We start from the raw sequence: 19,428 nt of genomic DNA, 5'->3' as shown, positions 1-19,428 counted from the left end.
ATCTCAAAATGCATCCGACCCCCGAGGCAGGCGTGAAGGCCAATGCCTCTAATGCTAATTCATTTATCTCATTTCGTTCCGAAACGCCTCTTGACCCCCATGAATACCCGTTGAGTGTTAATCATTTCCTCATCTCGATGTTGAAAAAGCGCCATACCATGCATGCATTCGTTTCCAGCCAGCCACACCGACATCCACGTATCCCCCCAACCTCCTGAAAATTTTCCTTGCGGGATATTCTACTTCCTCGAATCGCTATTCTCAAGCCCATACCCGCCAAGTCCACCTTGAGAGTAAGTCAACCCTTCCGTCCCCATCTTCTGCTGGTTCCTCGGCCCTCTATCCTTCAAATCCGTCCTAAGCCACCCCAGCACCAACTCCCCTAATCGACTATTCCCCGTACTCTCACTCGGCGTCTGCCCCAAGAACTGTTCCGCGGGTCCCCACTCTCTCACAGTACCAAGATGCATATGCACAAGATGCGTCGGCCATCCAGCAAGATTATCCAAGATATGCGTCGCATACACAATCGTACACTCGCGGATCTCAGTCTCATGTTTCAACCAACCCAAAAATTCCGCACGGCTTAAAACATCGAGATCGACTGTAATCTCATCAAGCAAGAGTACGGTCCATGGGCGAATGAGGCCCATGGCGAGTTGCACGCGTCGCCGTTCACCGTCGGAGACGGCGTGCATGCGCCACGCGATATCGATATCTAACACAGCGATTAACTCATCGCGACGCACTGGGTACGCGTCACCGCCGACCGAACGCAGGAGCTCGGCGACGCCGATGTCGGTGCGTACGATTGGGTTTAGGACCCATTCTAGACCGAGGTATGTTACACCCTCGAGGCCTTCTTTAAAGGGGTCCGCGCCTGAGACACGGATGCTGCCTCCTGGTGCTAGACGCTTGCCCGCGAGGAGACGTAGAAGGGTGGTTTTACCCGCGCCGTTGGCGCCAATTAAGAGGGTGCGGCTGCGTGGTGGCACGGCGAGGGATACGTTTCGGATGCCGGTGCGGTAGTCCGGGAATGTGTAGGTTAGGTCGTTGACGCTGATGTCTGGGGCGTTGGTGGGCGCCATGTTGTGGGAATTTGACGCCTCTTTCTTTGGATTCACTCACTGTCCTCGGATACGTAATTGAGATGTTCTAGGTAGGATAAACTCTCCAAGCACGTATAAGCTCGTAATAAAAGTAGTATCTTCAGTTTCTTTTAATGACCAGGAGATATGAATGCGGTGGTTAGTGACTCTTATGACTCTTTTCTAGTGCTGTAATTGTGGAGTCGAATTGATGATGTGACGGCGGTGAAATCTAGAACACAGTATATACAGTGTTGTATGACACGTTACTTGCCGCCGGAATACGTAGGACATAGACAGTATGAATACTCTTTTCCCCTGATAATTTACATGCCCAGACTATCTCAAACGACTAGTATAACCACCGTATAATTTCTAATAGAATTACAAAGATAGATACCAAATATAGCATCTAAGTATGGACTGGCTCAATATTCCTAGTAGTTTATTCCCAGCCTCTTTGCATGCCCAAGACAACAAATTCAGGGGAGAGTAGACCAAACAGGCAGGTGTACAATTAGTTCGAAAATTCAGAATCGGCACTTCTCTTACTATAGTATAGTTTAATAACCTATAAAACATAAGTCATCATATATATAATGTAGAAGTAGCTGTGTTAACTAGGACTTCGCCCCGCTAATGCTTAGACGCTCATGTACCCAATTGATATACCGAAATTACAGCTTAGGTACTTAAGACGGATAGCTTACAATATTTTTCCTCTCTTTACAAATACCATAACTCGACAATGACGTCTACTGAAGGAAAGATAACCCTTTCATTTCAACATAATAATCTGAGTATGAATAATCATGAAGATATACATATATATCTGCTAACTAAGTACCTAGGTACTGGAGTACGAATAGGCGAACTAGTGGGGCTTTATTTCCCCGCCTTAGAAATAAATCTCGGGGTACAGTCGGGATCAAGTCCTCTATTTCTTTCTATCCTTCAACATTCGACCCGTTTGCTTAGTAAATTCGCAATGGTCCCGATGATGCCATTTCGGCGTTTAACGGTTGCCACTCTGCCCTACGGATGGCATTTATAAAAGAGATACTCTAACATGACTGAAATGATGTGAATATAAATCCCAAGTTACACCCACTGTAAATATGGACATCTAGATAATTAAATCTTATGTTCAATATCTTGCTTCATATGAATATACCATAATTAAAGAGGAATATTTAGCTTATGACATTGCTATCAACCATTGCCCAAAGGACTTTTACACAAGCATTGACAAAATCATTGGCTAAGCCCATACTTCCACAAAAAGCCACCATGACCACTGCAGCATTCCGATACATCGACGCCGCCGCAATCCCACAAGGCACCAAACCGTGGGTCAAAGTCGACGCGGACGTGACCTCCTTCAAATTAGCCGAGAAAAAGCGTTCCGTGCACAATCTCCGGGGTCACGAGAACGAATTCTCAACGGACATCTCAGGTTTCGCAGTGTACAAAGAACCCGCCAACGAGAAGCTCTTCACCGACGACGCCGCAGTACGCGGGTCGTACTACCAAGAAGTCGAAGACTTGCTGAAGAAGCACATCCCTGGTATTAAGAGAGTAGTAGTCTTCGACCACACGATCCGCAGGAGAAACCCGGAAGCTGCTAGGGCTCCTGTGCAGCAGGTGCACGTGGACCAATCGCCTGCCGCAGCCGAAGCGCGTGTGCGCCGGCATCTACCCGCGGACGAGGCGGAGGAGTTACTAAAAGGCCGGTTTCAGATTATTAATGTGTGGCGGCCTATTGAGAACGCCGCGAGTGATTTCCCATTGGCTGTTATCGACTGGCGTACCACGAAGCCAGAGGACTTTGTACCGGTGGATCTGTTCTATCCTAAACGCGCGGACTTCGCGAAGGATAATGATGATAGGGGTAAGGAGGCACGCGCTGATGAGTCGACTTGGTATTCCACGGAGGGTTATGAGGTGAGGGGTGAAACAATGTCCGTTGCGCCCAGTGAGGGACACAAATTTTACTATCAGAAGGACATGACGCCGGAAGAGGTGTTGCTTTTGAAGTGTTACGACTCTTGGGGTGAGGGGCAACCTCAGGGGAAGGACGGGATTGCGGTACGGACGCCACATACCGCTTTCATTGACCCGCAGACGCCAAAGGAGGCGCCCTGGAGGCAGAGCATAGAGGTACGATGCTTGGTGTTTTATTAAACCCCACTGCATCCCGTGGGAGTACAGAAGGTGTTGAGTAATGTGGCTTGCATGGTTCTAGGGATTTGAATAAAATTTTCATTCACTAATAAATGTCTCCTACGATACCCGTAAAGAAAAACTTGCAATTTCATATGCACCAGCGCCAGGTGTCACACAGCATTGCGCCGGACTTCTCAATATCTTTTCTTGTCTCGAGCCTAAGACCCTAGGGAGTGAACAACTACTTCTTTGCCCCAGGTAGGTAGATGTATCTGAAAAGATGATAACACTGGCGCATGGGGCTTCTCATGTTATACATAGTAAACGAGTAAATGAGGTAGTTTCGTCTTCTTTGAAAGCGGCAGAGATGCATGCTTCTTCCCGGCCGCATATGGGTTCAATCCACGAAATCAACACACCGACGTGTAGTAGGACGTTACGGTTTTTACGCCTCTCACAGCGACTAATTTATTCCTTCAGGCATGCCACGTATTTCCAATATAAGTTTTGGCTGTAATTATAGCGCATTGGGGCTATGGTAGAGGTAATAGAATTGTAGTAGAACGGAATGACTGTGTTAGGAGGGTAACGAGATACACAACAGATGCAATTGATCTATCACGTCTCACACCCTTCCATACTCTTGCGTGTGGCGACCTTGAAGGAAGATGGCTTCAACACTCTGAATGATACTCTAAGATATCGCAAACTACCCACTAACTAATCCTGTCCTCACCAATGCCCTCACCTCAACAGACCTCTTTCAGAACTGCCGCCTAAGCAATCTAGACTCAACGTAGACTGCATTATAGAATTTCAATATCAAGGTATAAACCATCGTGCTAAGTGGTCAGTGGTATTGCACGAGAAATCCAAAGGCAGTAGAGCCAGCCACCGGGGTCAGACGATGGAACACCGATGAGGAGAAAACCGCGCGAAGATGGCATGCTTGGGTTGGGAATGCAAAAGTGCTATAGAAGGAATAGCTAGGCGATAGCGGAAAATTTGCTGTTAGCCGTCAGCTCCCTAATAGCCTTAAAACATGAGAGAAGATGAGAACTAGAAGCCCTTACGGCCTATTTTGAGGACTAATATACAGAACTCTTTGTACATTTCCAGGGTACAGGCATAGTAAGTTCCTTGTCAGCGTAGCCACACGGTGCGCCGCTATTAGTGGTTTTGCACAACCCCTTTCAATCACCGCTGCTCTATAACACTAGGAATCGTTCCTTCTCCTTCCCCTCGTGGTTACATCTAACCTGGCGTATGGTAAGGAATCCGCAGAAGACATGGAGAAAAGCTAGATATTTCGAGAACCCATCTAAAATAACCTACTTGATAAAGAGCTACTACCATGTATCATCATTTTATCTTTACTCTCGTCAGCATATTTGTTAGCGGCGGGAAAGAATGAACTTCAACTATGTCTACCCTTTCCTATTAAACGCTTGAACCTCGCAATTTCCAGGTAGTTATTGGAGTTTGATGTAGGTAGGTAAATCCTCCACCACTCGACGATGTACTTAGAAAGATAATCATCAAGAATAGAATCATAAATATCAACCTGATAATAATTATAGTCTCAAATATGCCATTTTAGTTATATCAACACATTAACTATATTTCCAGTTACTATTTAGCATTGATTATCTTTACTGCTGCATCGGCATGGGTAGGTATTTACGATAGGCAGGAACAAGAGTTGGAGGAAAGGGGCACTTGTAGCCCATTATCGCTTAGGTTAGAGCTACCGTGTGTTTTACGGCTTTGCGTGATGTTAGACGGGTATTCGGCTCCGCATTGATCGGAGAATTCATTCATGAGATCCCGGAAACGGAGGTAGAGGTAGACCGGTACTTCGGAGCGGTGACTCAGCAAACGTTTTAGTAAACTCAATATAAATTATTTGTTTCTTGGAGAGCATTGTATTATGGTAGCACTTAGGGAAAGCGTCTATAGTTCCTCTGAAGGCTTCCATAATTCCTAGAATGATGAGAGTAAGACTTCTCAGATGTCCATGTTATTTGACATCTCTTTCGACAAAAGAAACCAATATACTTTAGTACAGTGAATAATTACGTATAAGACGCGCCTCAAAGAAGAGTATAAAGAATTTAATCAGAGAGATCCAACGTCATGTGTTACTATCGAAGGGATGAATGCAGGTCATGGGCTAGTGAAGCATCATACCACCCAAATCTTGATTTATTTGTTTGGAAGTCGTACGACTATTAATACCGGACTACTGTCGGGCTGCCCGTCATTTGGTAAGTTCTTTTGATTCGATACCGTATATGCCACTTTATGTATAGTATACACACCCCCCAAATCCAAGCAGTTGCGCGATGTCAATAATGGACATCATTTGCCAATGCTACTCGAAGGGTCCGGGCTGAAATCGTATTAGGGTTACAAACAATAGCCACTAGCCATGCACAACCTCGGAAGAAATCCGAGAGACGTCATATGGATATTTGAGATGATGTAAGTTAGCAGCTTCACCCTGTTTAAAGGGAGAAATGACAATATCTGCTGAACGAGGCGTGCGGAATAGGGGATTTCGTATCATTCACTCCGCCAAAGTGTAATCCTATTTTATCCGTTGTCTTTTACTTTGGTTGTCATATGTGGTTAGTAATATTCTGCTAGGTAGGGGTTGCGTGTGGAAATGATATCTTGGGTATGATATCACCCATTGTGAGAGCTTGTTAGTTCATGTTGTGACGTACGGTTTCCATATTGGGCCACGACAACCAAAGGGATTATCAAGATCATCAATAGTTTGGCTTCTTAGTCCTATCATCTGCCAAAGTAATCCTCGGTCCATTAAAGCAGCAGTATCCGACAAGCTAGCGAAGAGAGTACGGATATCGACGAGTAACTTGCCTGTTGACAACAACCCCAAACTTAATAGTCTAATACGACCAACAAAGCGGTGCAGGTAAGCAATTTAGAACCTAGTCTGATGTCAGATCCATATGTCATGGGTGGTTGAGGTTAAACACAAGCGGAATTCTAGCAGTTCGCACATCATCGGATGAGGAGAAGGGTGTGTTGAAAAGAAAGGGTGTACGCCTGAATAATGACTGATTCTGAACCATGTAGGGAGTCATCGAGCATCGACGTTATGATTTGCCCGAGGTTTCGTCATCACGTGGGATCGCTAGAGATAAGTGAGGTCAGCTCCCATAGTGAAGGTTTGGGAAGGCTGATTCAGTGGCGAGCAACTCGAATCGAGACTCTTCTAAATCGGGCGTATGCAACCCTTTGATTCCTTCTTGCCTCTCGGAATTGACTTGGCTTGGGTAATTTGTGGGGATTGTTGTGTGGTAGGGCAGAGCCTCTCCAGCACAATGGCTAGCTGAGTTAGCTACATTATGTACGCAATGGAAGGCATGGGTATTTTCGTACGAATAGGAAGGATTTAGATAATACGTAGATACGTGGTCGAAGAAAAAGAGAGAAGTGAATGGGTAAGAAGTAAAGTTGAGTTTGTAGCTGACATCATTAGTCTTGTCGTCCACAGGGGATCTTTATGCACGGACCAACTCTGACCTCATATGCTTAACAAATTAGGGGAGGAATGAAGAATATGACTTCCTAAAACGACTTTAAGAAGAAAGTTTAACTCAATCTCAATAAATGATCTCTTAAGCTTATGACATAGGTGGATAACTTAAATTTATTCCCTGGATTATCAGATTAGCTTGTTGTTATCATATTATGTTTGCCATGTAGCATCTTCTGCACAACTTCTGCAAGTGTAGCAGCGTAGTAGGTAACACCACCTATTAATCTACATTCATACAACAGACGTAACCTATCACCATTCCCACGGCGTCTAGACACGTCTTTTCAAGGATCATTCGCTACCTTAATCAGTCTTGGTATCCGCAAGGCAGATCTACTGTACCCCTTGGACCCCTAATTTGCTTGTTCAATATCGGCAGACTCTTTTGTTTGGCTGTACTCGACTGACGTGCATTTCCCTTGACTCGGATCCAATCCTAGCGCTACAGTAATACAAGATGCAGATTTGCCGTTGCCATGCACAGTGCTACGCCTAGGCTCATCGGGTACTGGTACTTTTCGGACCCTTCGTTGCCTTGCATACCGCCTTGCCTGCACGCATCTCAACACAATGGAAACCTACCAACATCTTCTCAGGCCAAACGGGTGGCGTTTCTAGCAGAGCACAATGCGTGAAACATGCATAGCCAAGTCCTGTTTCGAAGAGGATGCTCAATGTAGCTCCAAGAATGGCAAAAGGTGAAAAATGCCATGGTACAAGTTGAATTGCCCTCTCATCTACCGACTCTCGATCCGCACTAATTGTGTGAAGTTCTGATATCGAGCCAACAGCAAGGCAGAGAGGGCCCAGAAAGTGTTACTGCGAAATTTCCCGGATTTTAGGGGTCCTCGAGATGACTTTGCTTTTGTTGTCTCTGCATATTTACGCCGAAGCCCACCGCTCAACACAATACAAGACACTGTGTACATGATACACCAACTTTTTCTGGAAACAAAGGTTACACATCTCTTTTGAATATGCAGAGTATTGGGAAGGCAAGCAACAGACCAAACAAACTTCAATTGTTTGTGGACTTTGATCATTACGATTCCCTCATCGATCATGAGGTACGTGGAGCACATGCAAATTAAGCAGGAATACGAAGTACCTTCGGTACATTGTGAGTTGTTCTTTTAAGACTCACAGACCACCGGTACGTACCCAAATACTCCGGTACCGCTACCCCTGCACGTGCTTATTACTCTCGCCGGAATCTTAATGCAGCGGTCTTATGACGTCAGATTTGATGGTGTTTTTCGATTTCACGAACGCTTAGCGATTTATTTGTTATCATCGTATTTACAACCTTTCAATTTGATTGAGTTGAAGAGATACAGATGCAGAGATCTGATGAATGAAGCCGATATCTGTCGTAAACGCCGCGAACATCGGCAAACTAGGATCATGACTACATACATATAACTCACAGTACGGTGCTAACGCAGGTCGTTTCCGCCGTGGCCTCCACCGTCTCGGTAGACCACCTAGGTGGTGGCCAATAGAATGACATATGCGATGACTTCAAAGGTCTCGACAAGATCGCCAGGGTCTTTCTCATTGGTCCCGAGTGGAGTCTTTCACGGGGGAGGACATGACCCGACCCTCTCCCCAGCTCTCCGCTCTCTTTGTGCGAGTGTACACCCTCTCGCCCGCTAGCGGTGACCGAATGCATAATGACATGCCAATTCTACACGCTACCCCCTTTCCGCCCTCCCAATTCGATGGTGTGGTAGCATGGCTAGCATGGTCAATTAACTACGTAGTAGCGATTCTCTGCAAGCCCAGAGAGCACAATGCATCATCAGCCTTGCTCGTGGCGAAAGTCTAATGGCCCTAGCCCGGTCATTGGTTCATCGCTTCTGACTTACGACATAGCCTGCAGGCTTGGTTTCCCATCCCGGCACTAAAACGGCGTCCCTACATGTCGATCAACGCATATCTCACTCCTTGAGCAACTCCCAGTGCGTTTGTATGCAGTAGTTGGTAGCAGTTTACAGCGGACTAACAGCAGACTACCTGCTGTACGGTAGCACTACTAGTACTTCTGGTACTACTAACCAGACCCTCTGTCTAGCTCTATCAAAGCCACCCCGACACCTTCTTTGAGGTCTAGCCGCGGCCCTGCAGTCCTCTGAAGTCAGAGCCCGCTTCTAGCTCCAATCTCCCGTCCCCTCTTTTCCCCATCGTCGTCTTCACATATAAAACCTTTCGGATCTCACATCCTCTTTCTCTTGTCACTCGCTTCACAACAAAGCATTTCCAAGATACCACAGAATTTGAACTGGATTCGGTTTTTATCTACCAATTATTCGCCATTTTACCTGGTGAGAATCAAGCCGGCTTTACAACCATATTCTTCTACCAGACTTCATTATCATTTACTATTCGCAATGTCGTCGAGAGGCTCTTACACTATTTCCATGCCGGCTTCACTTCCCCCGCCAGTAGATCTGGCAAGTTATTCGCGATCAATGCACCAACACACCAAGAGACAAATGGAAGCAGCCAACATGCCCACAAGTCGGCGAGGTGGTCGGTCGTCGCGTTCTCAGATCCCCAGTCTACCTAATGGCACATCAGCAACCTCGTCGAGTCCACCGGAAGTCGAATATCATGATTGAATAACCAAATCAAGAGGGGGGGATGATATATTTTACAACATTTAAGCAACAAAAACACTTATGCTGAGCCGTGTCGAGTTATCGGTGACGAAAAACACGAAACTATCACCGGCTCCGCACGCCGTGAGCTGCGAAAGCTACATTTACTACGCCAGGCGTTTTTCAGGAATTGCTGTGGAAAGCAAAGGATATACATGCACATGAATTGGGATCTTACAACATACCGGAGTCAACTGGTCAATTTCGTGACCAAGCATCCTCGTTTTAGCGAAAGGGGAGCAATAGGTCAACTGGCGTTACACACAACATTTACACGGAAAGCGATGACGAGGGAAGTTCGCAAGCAACATTATAGCGAGGGCGTTAAGTAACATGGCGACAGGAGCATAATTGGGGAGAGGTAACATAACGAGAAGTTAAGGCCTAGCAACCGGCTGATCAGCTACAGTCGTATGAGGAAATAAATCTACGACGATCCCACATTCGGGACGATCTAGACAATCATCTCAAAATTTTGTTATTGGCTACTTACGTGATATGTCAGTGCTTTTGTTTATTTTGACTTGTGACCACGAACACTGACCTTACTTATCTGCATTTTATAAATGGAACTTTTAGATTTGACCATCAATGTGACACTGGATTATTTACGCTTCAATTCATTGCCTAACTTACAACAAACAAGTGGAATTAAGTCCCCGACTTCTGGATACTGACCGACAATATGTCATAACACGCGTTCCAGCTGAACAACCATGGATCGAGAAATTATGTGGAGTTGGAAAAGTTTAAAAATAATATGTAAGCCGGATTTTGCCTTTTCAGCTGCCTGCGCGACGTCATCGGCAGGGTCTCGAATTTTACGTGTAACATTTATCTTTTTATTTGTTGTCTCAAAATTTCGATTTTTGTAATAACTTAATTATACTGCGACATCATGAAGGTATCATTCTCTTCACAATTTATAAAATGTGTCACTTTGCTACGCTATTAATCGATCGATGAGTCATTCCGTACGCCAACCTAAACCCATGCTATGCTATGACTCCTCGCGATGATGCTAAATTACTGGAGTGTTGGGTGGCTTATACAAGAGAAGGCTTTTTCTTGATGCCTAGCAGCGCCGCGTGATCTTTCTTTTTCTTGACCACCCTCTTAAACGACGGTGGCGGCATATCCGTCGATGCCGTACTGGGTGCTGGTGCTGGTGCTGGTGCTGGTGCCGGTGCCGGTGCCGGTGATGCAGTTGCAGATTGCGGCTTGGGCGGTGCAGTACCGCTGCCACTCCCACTCCCATTAGCCTGCGGCGTCAGCGCCGATACCGAACCCGACGTCGAAGCAGACGCCCCATCATCAAACCCATCATCTAGCACCTCCTCCGTCATCTTATCAACCTGCCGTGCGAACTCGAATGCCTTCCTCGCAGCCTCCGCATCTTCTCTCTCCTGTCGCTCGGCTTCGTTATCAGTCGGTAAAGCAACGCCTACCTCCACGCCTTCCTGATTTGCGCGTTCCATCCTCGCGTTTCGGGTCCGTATCTCATCGAGCGCATCTGCGACCGCCATTTCGCGCTTCGCATCCACGGTCTTGGCTTCGAGCTCCACCATCGCGTTGCGTTCTTCCTCCTCTTTCTCTAACCGGTCGAGACGTTCTTCGTCGGTCTCGTCGACGCCGACGCGCCAGGGCTCTGTGCTGCGTTTCGCGCCGCTTTCGCAGGTCTGTGGGGAAGTTAGTAAGAGGATGGGTCTGGAGAGTAAGGAAGGAAGCATACGTAGTCTTGGTTCTTAGGGTCGGTCTTGAATGTGATTTGGCCGCTACATCTTGTACATCGGATGTAGAATCCTGTTATGTGTTAGTCCTACATATAGATAGACATGATGCTGATGGAGCTGGTACATACTGATCAACAAGTTAGCTGTCATGGTCTATGGTAAGAGGCAGAGGGTAAGAAAAATCGGTACGTACCTGAATATCTGGATTCCCAAGTATTTCTCGTCTAGGGGGGTTTCTTTTCGTGCGTTGAACTGAATCCGGGTGTTAGTAGGTCGGGATGTAATAAAATTTGACGTATGTATCATACCCTTCTACCCTTGTAGATGTATTCTATATGAAATCAGGAGTTAGTATATGGTATAGTAATATGAGTACAGTATATGACCTACCTCCGCATGTTGTGCATTTCATCGAACTATTATATATTAACATCCAAATTATTCCATAAGGTTATAATTGTGAGATTCGACATACTGCGAATATGTTAGCCTCTGTAAATAGTGAAATATTTAGGGGGTAGGAGAGCATCAATGAGAGCCTCGACATGCTTCACATACCAATGGTGCCGCAAGACGGACAGTCTGAACTTTTGGACCGGCGTTTTTGGGGCCCTTCACCCTCTTGATCTGGCTCGGATCGAAGTCCGGCGGGTAGTACTTGGCTATGCGCAGTTAGTATCATGGGCTGATAAGGCAAGGCTCGGGTAGCTCAATCGGGGAAAACATACTGAGAACTTTTCGTTCAGACATGGCTCCTTATTTTTGAAGATGAATGGTACTATTGGCCTTATTGGAAATGTCGTTATTGGCGGTCGGGGTTCAATATGAAATGTCCTACGGCGATGGTGCTGAAATGTCGGAGATCACGATGCGATATGGTGTCTGAATAGGTATCTGCTAGGAGTGACCGCAGCGCTGTAACTCAGCGAAATGGATAGAAGTGGAGACGTAGCGTTAGTCACGTGTATGACTCAGCCTCAGTTTTTCACTTTTATTGTTTATTACTGAGGCTGAGGCCTACCTTGGCTGCGGCTGAAATTGGGACGCTTAGGTCAGGTACGTAACACCAGATTCAAAGTTCTTGGTTGCTCCACTTCCCCGTGGATGCGGGTATGATGCATGCCAAGAACCACTAAAGCGGGGCTAACTCCGTTCAATGAATTCCCAGGTGCTGGAGCCCTAATTCAATTCGGGTTTCCCTCTTTAAAGTTGCAAGCCACCGACGCTGCGTTAGACCAAAATTGGCTTTCGTTGAATGAGCTAACTGGGGATGACCTCGTCATATCAGTGTCATAATTTTCAAATGGAATCTGAAAAAATGCTGTTCCATCGAAGGAAGCAAATTCATTAATTCAATGCGGGATTATGTCGATTTCCCAGAGATTCAAAATGCGGATTTACTAGCTACTCGTTGGGAATCTCGGTCGACCCAAACATAATAATCCAGGGGAACGTCATTGGACATCCGGTCTACAAGGGTTTGAGATGGGATCTACGTAACTCTCTGATCGACTTCGGTGTGGCCTACGTTGCACATAAAGAAAAATCGTATGTGAATGATGTTATGAGCTTATTTATTATTTTTTCCTTGGGCTGTTGGTGAGGGTAAACTTGCCAATCTTGCGCCTACTGCTTTACCGACGTTCCTGGATTCCGACTTCGAGCATTTCTGCTAATAGGCCCCATTTTCCTGCGGCGGCGTCACTGCTAGCTCTCGCAACCCCCCCCAAGCCACTTGCAATGAATTTTAGGTGACGATCATAGTCTGCTCGGATTTCTCTAAGAACTTCAGGGAATGTCTTCTCTGTATCCTGCAGCATTAGAGTTCTGTCCTGATCGAGGAGGAATGTTTCGTCTTCCTCTTCACCTGTCTCGACGTATCTCCGGCTCTCATGTCTCACAGATGACGACATCACTGATAATCGTGATAATTCCTGTTCCTCTTCTTGCTCCCTTTCGGACTCTGATTGGCGTGCATCCTGAAGCCTAATCGCAAGATCGAACATGTCCAGAATACATTCTCGAATAGGATCAAGCTTTCTACCTAGGCACATTTCACTGACCATTTGTTTCGCAAACGCATTGTGCGTTGCGATCATTGCAGCTACGTCTTCTGCTTGTTGGATATTCTTTTGAAGTTCGGCTGTTAGTGGTCCTAGGACTATCGTGCCAAGATAGGAATGAAGTGTGTTACACAACCAAAGGAGTCTTGTCCGTAGCCCATAGTAAGTTGATTGACCCGATGACGTATTTGCCGTACCCGCAATGCCGTCAGACACTAGGCGATACTTGTGAAGGACGTAAGTGGCTCGTCGGAGTTGCAACAAAAATGTGAAGGCTGCTTGATACTGGGCAAGGCTTTCGTTCGATAAGACGATACGAATAGGCCAGGATAGACGGTAGACGATCCGAACCGATGACAGACCTTTCCGAACGGATTTTCGAACGTCCTTTACATTGTCTGTCAGGCCATCTGAGGATACACTAGCACCTATCCGATGAGCATTAGAAATGTTATTGAACGCTTCGTGGGACAATGCCGTTAGATTGAAGCGGTCGTGCCAATTTTCATTGATAATATCAATATTGTTGAATATCGCAAAAGCGAAGAGATCGGATCGTGACCCGTTAGACATGAGATATACTTGCTGGAGAGCATCTAAGATTGACCAGAGACCACAGGACTCAAATAGGGCCCGTTGAAGGATTGTGGAAGCAGCGTGATGTTTACTCTCCATCCACCTCTCGAAGACGTCATTAAAAACTTCAGAGAATGGGGTGAATATGCCATAAGAAGATGCAAAACCTTCATTAACACTCAGAGGTGGTTCTGGAATATGACTGTTGATTGGTCGATATTTCCCAAGGAGCTTAAGGACGACAACACTCTTGCCGGTAGTGAGTATCTTCGACGCTGCTGGCTGCAGAAACCGTGGTACATATAGCTTGCCATCAGCAGTCTTTCGTAAGTTGAATTGATCTGTCCAAACTTGGCTCATGGGTACCTGGCTGGACGAGCTCGAAATGAAGAAGGTTTTATCTCCTTCAATGAGTTCTCCAAATTCCATCCAAAGGCGGATTGATCGAAGATAGACCTGGAAACATTCGAAGAACAGCGTAGCAATAAATTCATATATCACTTCGCTTCCTTCTAACTGTGCGACTTCGGCGGTTTCAAAAAGGAGTTCTAGATAATGAAACGGATGGGAATATTTGGAATGTTGAAGCTGTTGAATAAGCTCCGAAAGGCATGCGAGAGGTTGTATATGCGGTCTTACGTTATCTAGAACTCTTGCTAGACTGATGACAACATCTCGTTGGATGTCTACATACCGGGCTTGTAGATCTGAGATTTTGTTGTTAAATGATCGTAAACGTTTCTCAACAGCTTCCTGGAATGCTTGCAACAGCGGTACTTGCTGAGATTGCTTTACGAACCCTCTAATAATAGATAGTTGCCGATTTGCTTCACTAAAGGAACCTAGCAACGCTTTGTAAACTTCCCAAGAGGAATGTTTCATCTGAAACTGCAGTGACGGAGTCCCTTGCGCGTCGAATAGGGTGTTTTCCAGACCATTCAACATCCAAAGCATTTCGCGTACTACGTGAAACTCCGATATAGTAATCTTCTGAGGTCTACCGGCCGCATCTTTTGGCGGAACAGCATTCCTCCAGACCTGAGTTTCTCGAATTTGGTTTAGTCCATTCTCATCATGGGAATCGACGAGCAAGTTTCCGGGAAACTCTTCATCTTGCGCATCGACTGTTGATGCTGAAGTGACCTCGGCCTCTGATATATCGGAAGTACCTTCAAAATATTCATCGTCAGAGCTATCTCCACCGAACTTAACGTTCTTCCATATATCGCGGTCTTGGTCCCAGCCTTCTTCTTTAGCAATTTCGTCCCATGTGAGAGATGATCCAGAAGTCCCATCGGGCTCTGTCAGCAACTTGAGGTCGGCAAGTTTTGACTTTTTGATGGGTTGATCGACGAGTTGTAGTAGAAGATGAAGAACTTCAGGGGTCCATTTATTGGAGATACGTGGCAGAGCATCTAAACGCTCCCTTAACGCATCGGCTAGACTGTCTTTATTTGCGACGCGAAAATGTTCTTCAAAGCCATTAAGATTCTCCTCAACGTCGAACTGATTCGTACGTAAGAAATTGTGCTGATTAAGCCTTCGCAAACTTGATTCTCTGAGAACGTTGAAACGTCCGGGATCTGACTGTTTGTATGTGTAAGTGTTATCCGGCTAAGCTGGAAAATGAAAGTGAGATGTTTACCTGACTTGAAGTTGAGGTGATAACTTCAACTAACTCTGCTGTCAATGCGCTTAGGGTAGCGGCATGCGCCATGATTATTTTCTTGTTTTACCATCACCAGATTGTTGTTCGTTGACAAGGCTCTGGCTTTGGTATATGAAATGGATGGGTATCACGAAATAAATGGGGAATCTATTGCTCTTTCACACATGCAAGTACCCGTAAGAATCTACCCAATTAAAATCTAGCTTAAAACTTGTATTTGATACGCGTTGACGCGTCCTTGTAAATTACAGGGATGACATTGTGGCTAATACAGTGCGAAAAGTCAATCTCTCCGTTATATCACGTGTCGTCCACACGGTGAAATCCCCCTTTCCACCTGCTTATCGACCCCTGTTTTTTACGCTAAGAATTAAGCGTTGGGGGGGGCCTGGAACAGGGCACAGCAACTGTAAGATTTTCCGATTTGCTTCTAACCTTTTCCCGATAATAATATTGCTTGCTGAGTTGGTTGTTGGTTATCAAATCAAATAAATCAAATAGGCACCATCGCTAAAGGACACTCCAGTCCAGATGAAAACTTCAATTCATCTGTACATTTCTGACGAATTTTAATTAATTTATTATTCCTTTTTTTATTCACTGTATCACGACTGCGTTCCTGACTCCGCTCACGACTAGTGTACGACGACGATCATCCATCCCTATTCCTCTTGACATCATCCCTCGATTTAGAAATAAATTTTTGATGTTTTAGATCCTCCAAGCAAAAAAAGTTGATGACCAGGCAACAATAACTACCACCATGGCCATCGCAAGGCCCGTCCGCGCTCTTGCGCTTGCTGTTTTTCTAGTTTGTTGTTTCTTCCTCTATACGATATGGCGTCCCGAGACAGGTTTTGAGCCTAATGCCGACTTTCGTGGTACCATTGAACGAGATCCCAATCTGGATCGTGAGTGCTGCCGTTCCTATACTCTAACTTGGTAGGATACGCCTAACTATTGAACAGTCACAGGAGAACCCGTTGGTACGCTCGTACGCGCTAACGAGGGCAGTTATGCCCCTGGAATCGCCGGTACCTCGAGAATAAATGCGACAATTTTGGCACTAGTGCGAAATGAAGAATTGGATGGGATGTTACAGTCAATGCAAGATTTGGAGCGAACATGGAATTCGAAGTTCAACTACCCCTGGACATTTTTCAACGATAAGCCTTTCTCCGAGGAGTTCAAGCGAAAGACGCGAGCGGCGACGAAAGCGGAAACACGATATGGTAGGTTCAAATGTGGATTTATTTTGAATCCCTATTGACTCGAAGCTATAGAACTCATCCCGAACGAGCACTGGGATGTCCCATCCTGGATCAACGACGACTTATACAAAGAATCCGTCAAGATTCTCGAGGATCACGACATTCAATATGCCGACAAGATTTCTTACCACCAAATGTGCCGATGGAACAGTGGTCTCTTCTACAAGCATCCCGCACTTGCCGAAATGCAATACTACTGGCGTGTCGAACCCAATGTCCACTTCTTCTGCGAGGTGGACTACGATGTATTCCGTTATATGTACGATAACAACAAAACCTACGGGTTTACTATTACACTCTATGATGCTCCCGCTTCGATTACCACTCTATGGCCCGAGACGAGCAAATTTATTGCCCAGCACCCCGAATACCTACACGATAACAGAGCTGAACAGTGGTTGACTGACAAGGAGCGTCGACCTGTGCACTGGGATCAGGCGAATGGATATTCCACATGCCACTTCTGGAGTAACTTCGAGGTTGCGAGCATGGACTTCTGGCGCAGCCAAGCGTATGAAGACTATTTCAACCATTTGGATCGTGCTGGTGGCTTCTTCTATGAAAGATGGGGTGATGCACCGGTGCACAGTATAGCACTTGGTCTATTTGAAGACAAGACCAAGATTCACTGGTTAGTTTGCCTTGTCAAATCTTCATGTCTTTGATTTAACATACTAACTATTTTTTAGGTTCCGTGATATCGGATATCAGCACATCCCCTTCTTCAACTGTCCCAACTCGCCGAAGTGCAAAGGCTGTGTTACCGGCCGTCTCACTGATGGTGAGGCTTGGTTAAATAAGGAGGACTGCCGACCCAACTGGTTCAAGTACGTAGGAATGGGTTAAACGCGATCTAGCTAGATAAAATCTAGAATAGATAACACGCGACGGCTGCACGATATCGTCTGATGCTGTACTAATGTCGGGAAAATCCCATAATGGATATGGATAGCATGGCGGCAATGCGGTGTTTTTGGCGTAGAACGGGGTCACTTGATAGAGGGGGGGGGGGGGGGGGGCTGTTTTTCTCAAGTCGACATGGTATAATTAGCCAGCAACTGTTGCGCAGATCCGATGTTGAGGATCACCTGTACTTTGGTGTCAAATTTGACATTTGGCATTCTCTGGATATTGCTTTGCAATGCCAGAATACCCCTATCTTAAGTATTAAAAAATTCTAAGGAGGGCTTGTTTATCAATGATATCCAAATACTGTGACAATGCCAGATGTGCCACTAACGCAATATTGATCTCCGAAGCCATTTTCCCTCCAGGCAAGACAGCTTAGAACATTGCTGCGTTCTTTCGGCTTCCCGTCTTTGCCGATAAGTTTCTTCGGTTCGTGACCGGTAGGTCCCCATGGGACAGTCACTTTAGCTTTTAACTCTCCGCTCAGGACATCCCAAGCCCATATCCTTCCCTCACCATTTCGACCCGGTGTGGCTGTCATTTCGTCTCCCACTAGAACATATTGTTCCTTTCCTCCTAATATAGACTGCACCCGTAAATCCTCGTTCTTCCACCCTGGATCCGCATACATCTTAAGACACCCTCCACTTTCACGATCCATCAACCGGACTTTATTATCCAGCCCACCGACCAGCATAGCTTTCCCATCCCTCGTAAGACACAAGCTAGTCACACTCGGGCCAATAACATCCGTCACACACCTCCCCATCCTAACATCATACGTCCTAACCCGTCCATCCACACTCCCCGCCACGATCTCCGAACCACGGACTACGATCGCGGTAACCGCGTCCCGGGCTTCGGAAAGTGTCTGTATGGGTTTAGTCGGGGATCCGCCTTTTGCGTCCCAGATGCGGATTGTGGTGTCCAAGCTCCCGCTTATGACTAACGCGTCGTCGTCGCCGCCGAAGGATACGCAGTTCACGCGTGCGCTGTGTCCGCTGAATCGGCGCAGGGTTTGCGCTGTTGCTACGTCCCAGAGGAAGACGGTGCGGTCCCCGCCTGAGGAGGCGAAGCGTGCGTTGTCGGATGACACGGTTAGGGATAGGACTTCGTATCCGTGTGCAGAGTACGTTTGTATTAGACGGCCCTCGGGAATTTGTGATTGAGGGGTGTTGTGTTGCTGGGTGATGTAGGATGATGAGGAGGAGGGGTGAATGGATGTGCTAGGCTGGGGGTTGTACAGCCGTATAGAGCGGTCCGCGGACCCAGCTAGGATGTAAGTCCCCGGGGATGCGGAATACGCGAGTGCATGAACGGGCCCTATGAGGAAATTAGAAATTGGGTTGGCTTGTGGTTGTGATTGGGAATGGACTCACCGTTAGACCCTAGAAGGTGGGCGATTGGCTTATTAGGGAAAGCCATTTTCTAGTATTACGTCGATAGCCATGACATGGGGATCTTATAACCAACATGTACCGTCACCTCGGCATCTCGGCATGGTGGTAAAAGTTAGTCAACGGTTAAGTAGATATTTATCTATAATATTCGGACCCCTTTCCTTCCTATTATGAAGACTTATATGAAAAGTTAAAGAATTGGTTTGTATTTATCAGAGATGGCAGAAATGGATTGACCAATGAAGCTGGTGAGAAGTTTAAGCTGCCATGTACCCGGCCTAGGTACATGTATGTACTCAGGGACTCCACTGAAGACTATCTT

The 19,428-nt window shown here is 46.2% G+C and overlaps 6 protein-coding genes across 6 annotated transcripts; 2 read left to right on the top strand and 4 right to left on the bottom strand.

Annotated features, from left to right (window-relative positions):
* Nucleotides 1–229: 229 nt before the first annotated feature.
* On the bottom strand, nucleotides 230–1,280 carry F4822DRAFT_173751 (P-loop containing nucleoside triphosphate hydrolase protein). Its single transcript, XM_051453325.1, has one exon. It carries the CDS (start codon nucleotides 1,086–1,088, stop codon nucleotides 240–242), a length of 849 nt encoding a protein of 282 aa, XP_051316883.1. The 5' UTR covers nucleotides 1,089–1,280; the 3' UTR covers nucleotides 230–239.
* A 370-nt stretch (nucleotides 1,281–1,650) lies between these two features.
* On the top strand, nucleotides 1,651–3,393 carry F4822DRAFT_395546 (uncharacterized protein). The gene is made up of 2 exons (XM_051457438.1): nucleotides 1,651–1,884; nucleotides 1,936–3,393. Exon 2 carries the CDS (start codon nucleotides 2,289–2,291, stop codon nucleotides 3,270–3,272), a length of 984 nt encoding a protein of 327 aa, XP_051316882.1. The 5' UTR covers nucleotides 1,651–1,884; nucleotides 1,936–2,288; the 3' UTR covers nucleotides 3,273–3,393.
* Nucleotides 3,394–10,272: 6,879 nt separating this feature from the next.
* On the bottom strand, nucleotides 10,273–12,109 carry F4822DRAFT_395535 (DUF572-domain-containing protein). Its single transcript, XM_051457437.1, has 7 exons — nucleotides 11,947–12,109; nucleotides 11,778–11,880; nucleotides 11,609–11,634; nucleotides 11,527–11,549; nucleotides 11,413–11,470; nucleotides 11,218–11,288; nucleotides 10,273–11,164 (listed from the first exon to the last, which is right to left on the bottom strand). The coding sequence occupies exons 1-7, from the start codon at nucleotides 11,966–11,968 to the stop codon at nucleotides 10,532–10,534; spliced, it is 936 nt and encodes a 311-aa protein (XP_051316881.1). The 5' UTR covers nucleotides 11,969–12,109; the 3' UTR covers nucleotides 10,273–10,531.
* Nucleotides 12,110–12,779: 670 nt separating this feature from the next.
* F4822DRAFT_173666 (Spc98 family-domain-containing protein) lies at nucleotides 12,780–15,662 on the bottom strand. Its single transcript, XM_051453323.1, has 2 exons — nucleotides 15,503–15,662; nucleotides 12,780–15,444 (listed from the first exon to the last, which is right to left on the bottom strand). The coding sequence occupies exons 1-2, from the start codon at nucleotides 15,572–15,574 to the stop codon at nucleotides 12,853–12,855; spliced, it is 2,664 nt and encodes an 887-aa protein (XP_051316880.1). The 5' UTR covers nucleotides 15,575–15,662; the 3' UTR covers nucleotides 12,780–12,852.
* A 251-nt stretch (nucleotides 15,663–15,913) lies between these two features.
* On the top strand, nucleotides 15,914–17,804 carry F4822DRAFT_173659 (glycosyltransferase family 15 protein). The gene is made up of 4 exons (XM_051453322.1): nucleotides 15,914–16,437; nucleotides 16,495–16,758; nucleotides 16,810–17,428; nucleotides 17,487–17,804. The coding sequence occupies exons 1-4, from the start codon at nucleotides 16,290–16,292 to the stop codon at nucleotides 17,641–17,643; spliced, it is 1,188 nt and encodes a 395-aa protein (XP_051316879.1). The 5' UTR covers nucleotides 15,914–16,289; the 3' UTR covers nucleotides 17,644–17,804.
* Nucleotides 17,805–17,817: 13 nt separating this feature from the next.
* Nucleotides 17,818–19,352, bottom strand: F4822DRAFT_395529 (WD40 repeat-like protein). Its single transcript, XM_051457436.1, has 2 exons — nucleotides 19,086–19,352; nucleotides 17,818–19,029 (listed from the first exon to the last, which is right to left on the bottom strand). The coding sequence occupies exons 1-2, from the start codon at nucleotides 19,129–19,131 to the stop codon at nucleotides 17,993–17,995; spliced, it is 1,083 nt and encodes a 360-aa protein (XP_051316878.1). The 5' UTR covers nucleotides 19,132–19,352; the 3' UTR covers nucleotides 17,818–17,992.
* Between the last annotated feature and the right edge of the window lie 76 nt (nucleotides 19,353–19,428).

The sequence above is a fragment of the Hypoxylon trugodes genome, assembly GCF_022578975.1.
Source record: "Hypoxylon trugodes strain CBS 135444 unplaced genomic scaffold F4822scaffold_3, whole genome shotgun sequence".
NCBI classification, from domain to species: domain Eukaryota; kingdom Fungi; phylum Ascomycota; class Sordariomycetes; order Xylariales; family Hypoxylaceae; genus Hypoxylon; species Hypoxylon trugodes.
Note: the sequence above shows the minus strand (reverse complement) of the source record. Positions and strands in the feature narration are given on the sequence as shown.

Coding starts and splice junctions, on each gene's coding strand:
- F4822DRAFT_173751 (XM_051453325.1), bottom strand. CDS start 1,088: ATGGCGCCCACCAACGCCCCAGACATCAGCGTCAACGACCTAACCTAC.
- F4822DRAFT_395546 (XM_051457438.1), top strand. CDS start 2,289: ATGACATTGCTATCAACCATTGCCCAAAGGACTTTTACACAAGCATTG.
- F4822DRAFT_395535 (XM_051457437.1), bottom strand. CDS start 11,968: ATGTCTGAACGAAAAGTTCTCA. Junction 11,635..11,777: donor GTCCGTCTTGCGGCACCATT/GGTATGTGAAGC, acceptor AATATATAATAG/TTCGATGAAATGCACAACAT. Junction 11,550..11,608: donor GAAATGCACAACATGCGGAG/GTAGGTCATATA, acceptor GATTTCATATAG/AATACATCTACAAGGGTAGA.
- F4822DRAFT_173666 (XM_051453323.1), bottom strand. CDS start 15,574: ATGGCGCATGCCGCTACCCTAAGCGCATTGACAGCAGAGTTAGTTGAA. Junction 15,445..15,502: donor TCACCTCAACTTCAAGTCAG/GTAAACATCTCA, acceptor ACATACAAACAG/TCAGATCCCGGACGTTTCAA.
- F4822DRAFT_173659 (XM_051453322.1), top strand. CDS start 16,290: ATGGCCATCGCAAGGCCCGTCCGCGCTCTTGCGCTTGCTGTTTTTCTA. Junction 16,438..16,494: donor ACGAGATCCCAATCTGGATC/GTGAGTGCTGCC, acceptor ACTATTGAACAG/TCACAGGAGAACCCGTTGGT. Junction 17,429..17,486: donor GACAAGACCAAGATTCACTG/GTTAGTTTGCCT, acceptor ACTATTTTTTAG/GTTCCGTGATATCGGATATC.
- F4822DRAFT_395529 (XM_051457436.1), bottom strand. CDS start 19,131: ATGGCTTTCCCTAATAAGCCAATCGCCCACCTTCTAGGGTCTAACG. Junction 19,030..19,085: donor CCACCTTCTAGGGTCTAACG/GTGAGTCCATTC, acceptor ATTTCCTCATAG/GGCCCGTTCATGCACTCGCG.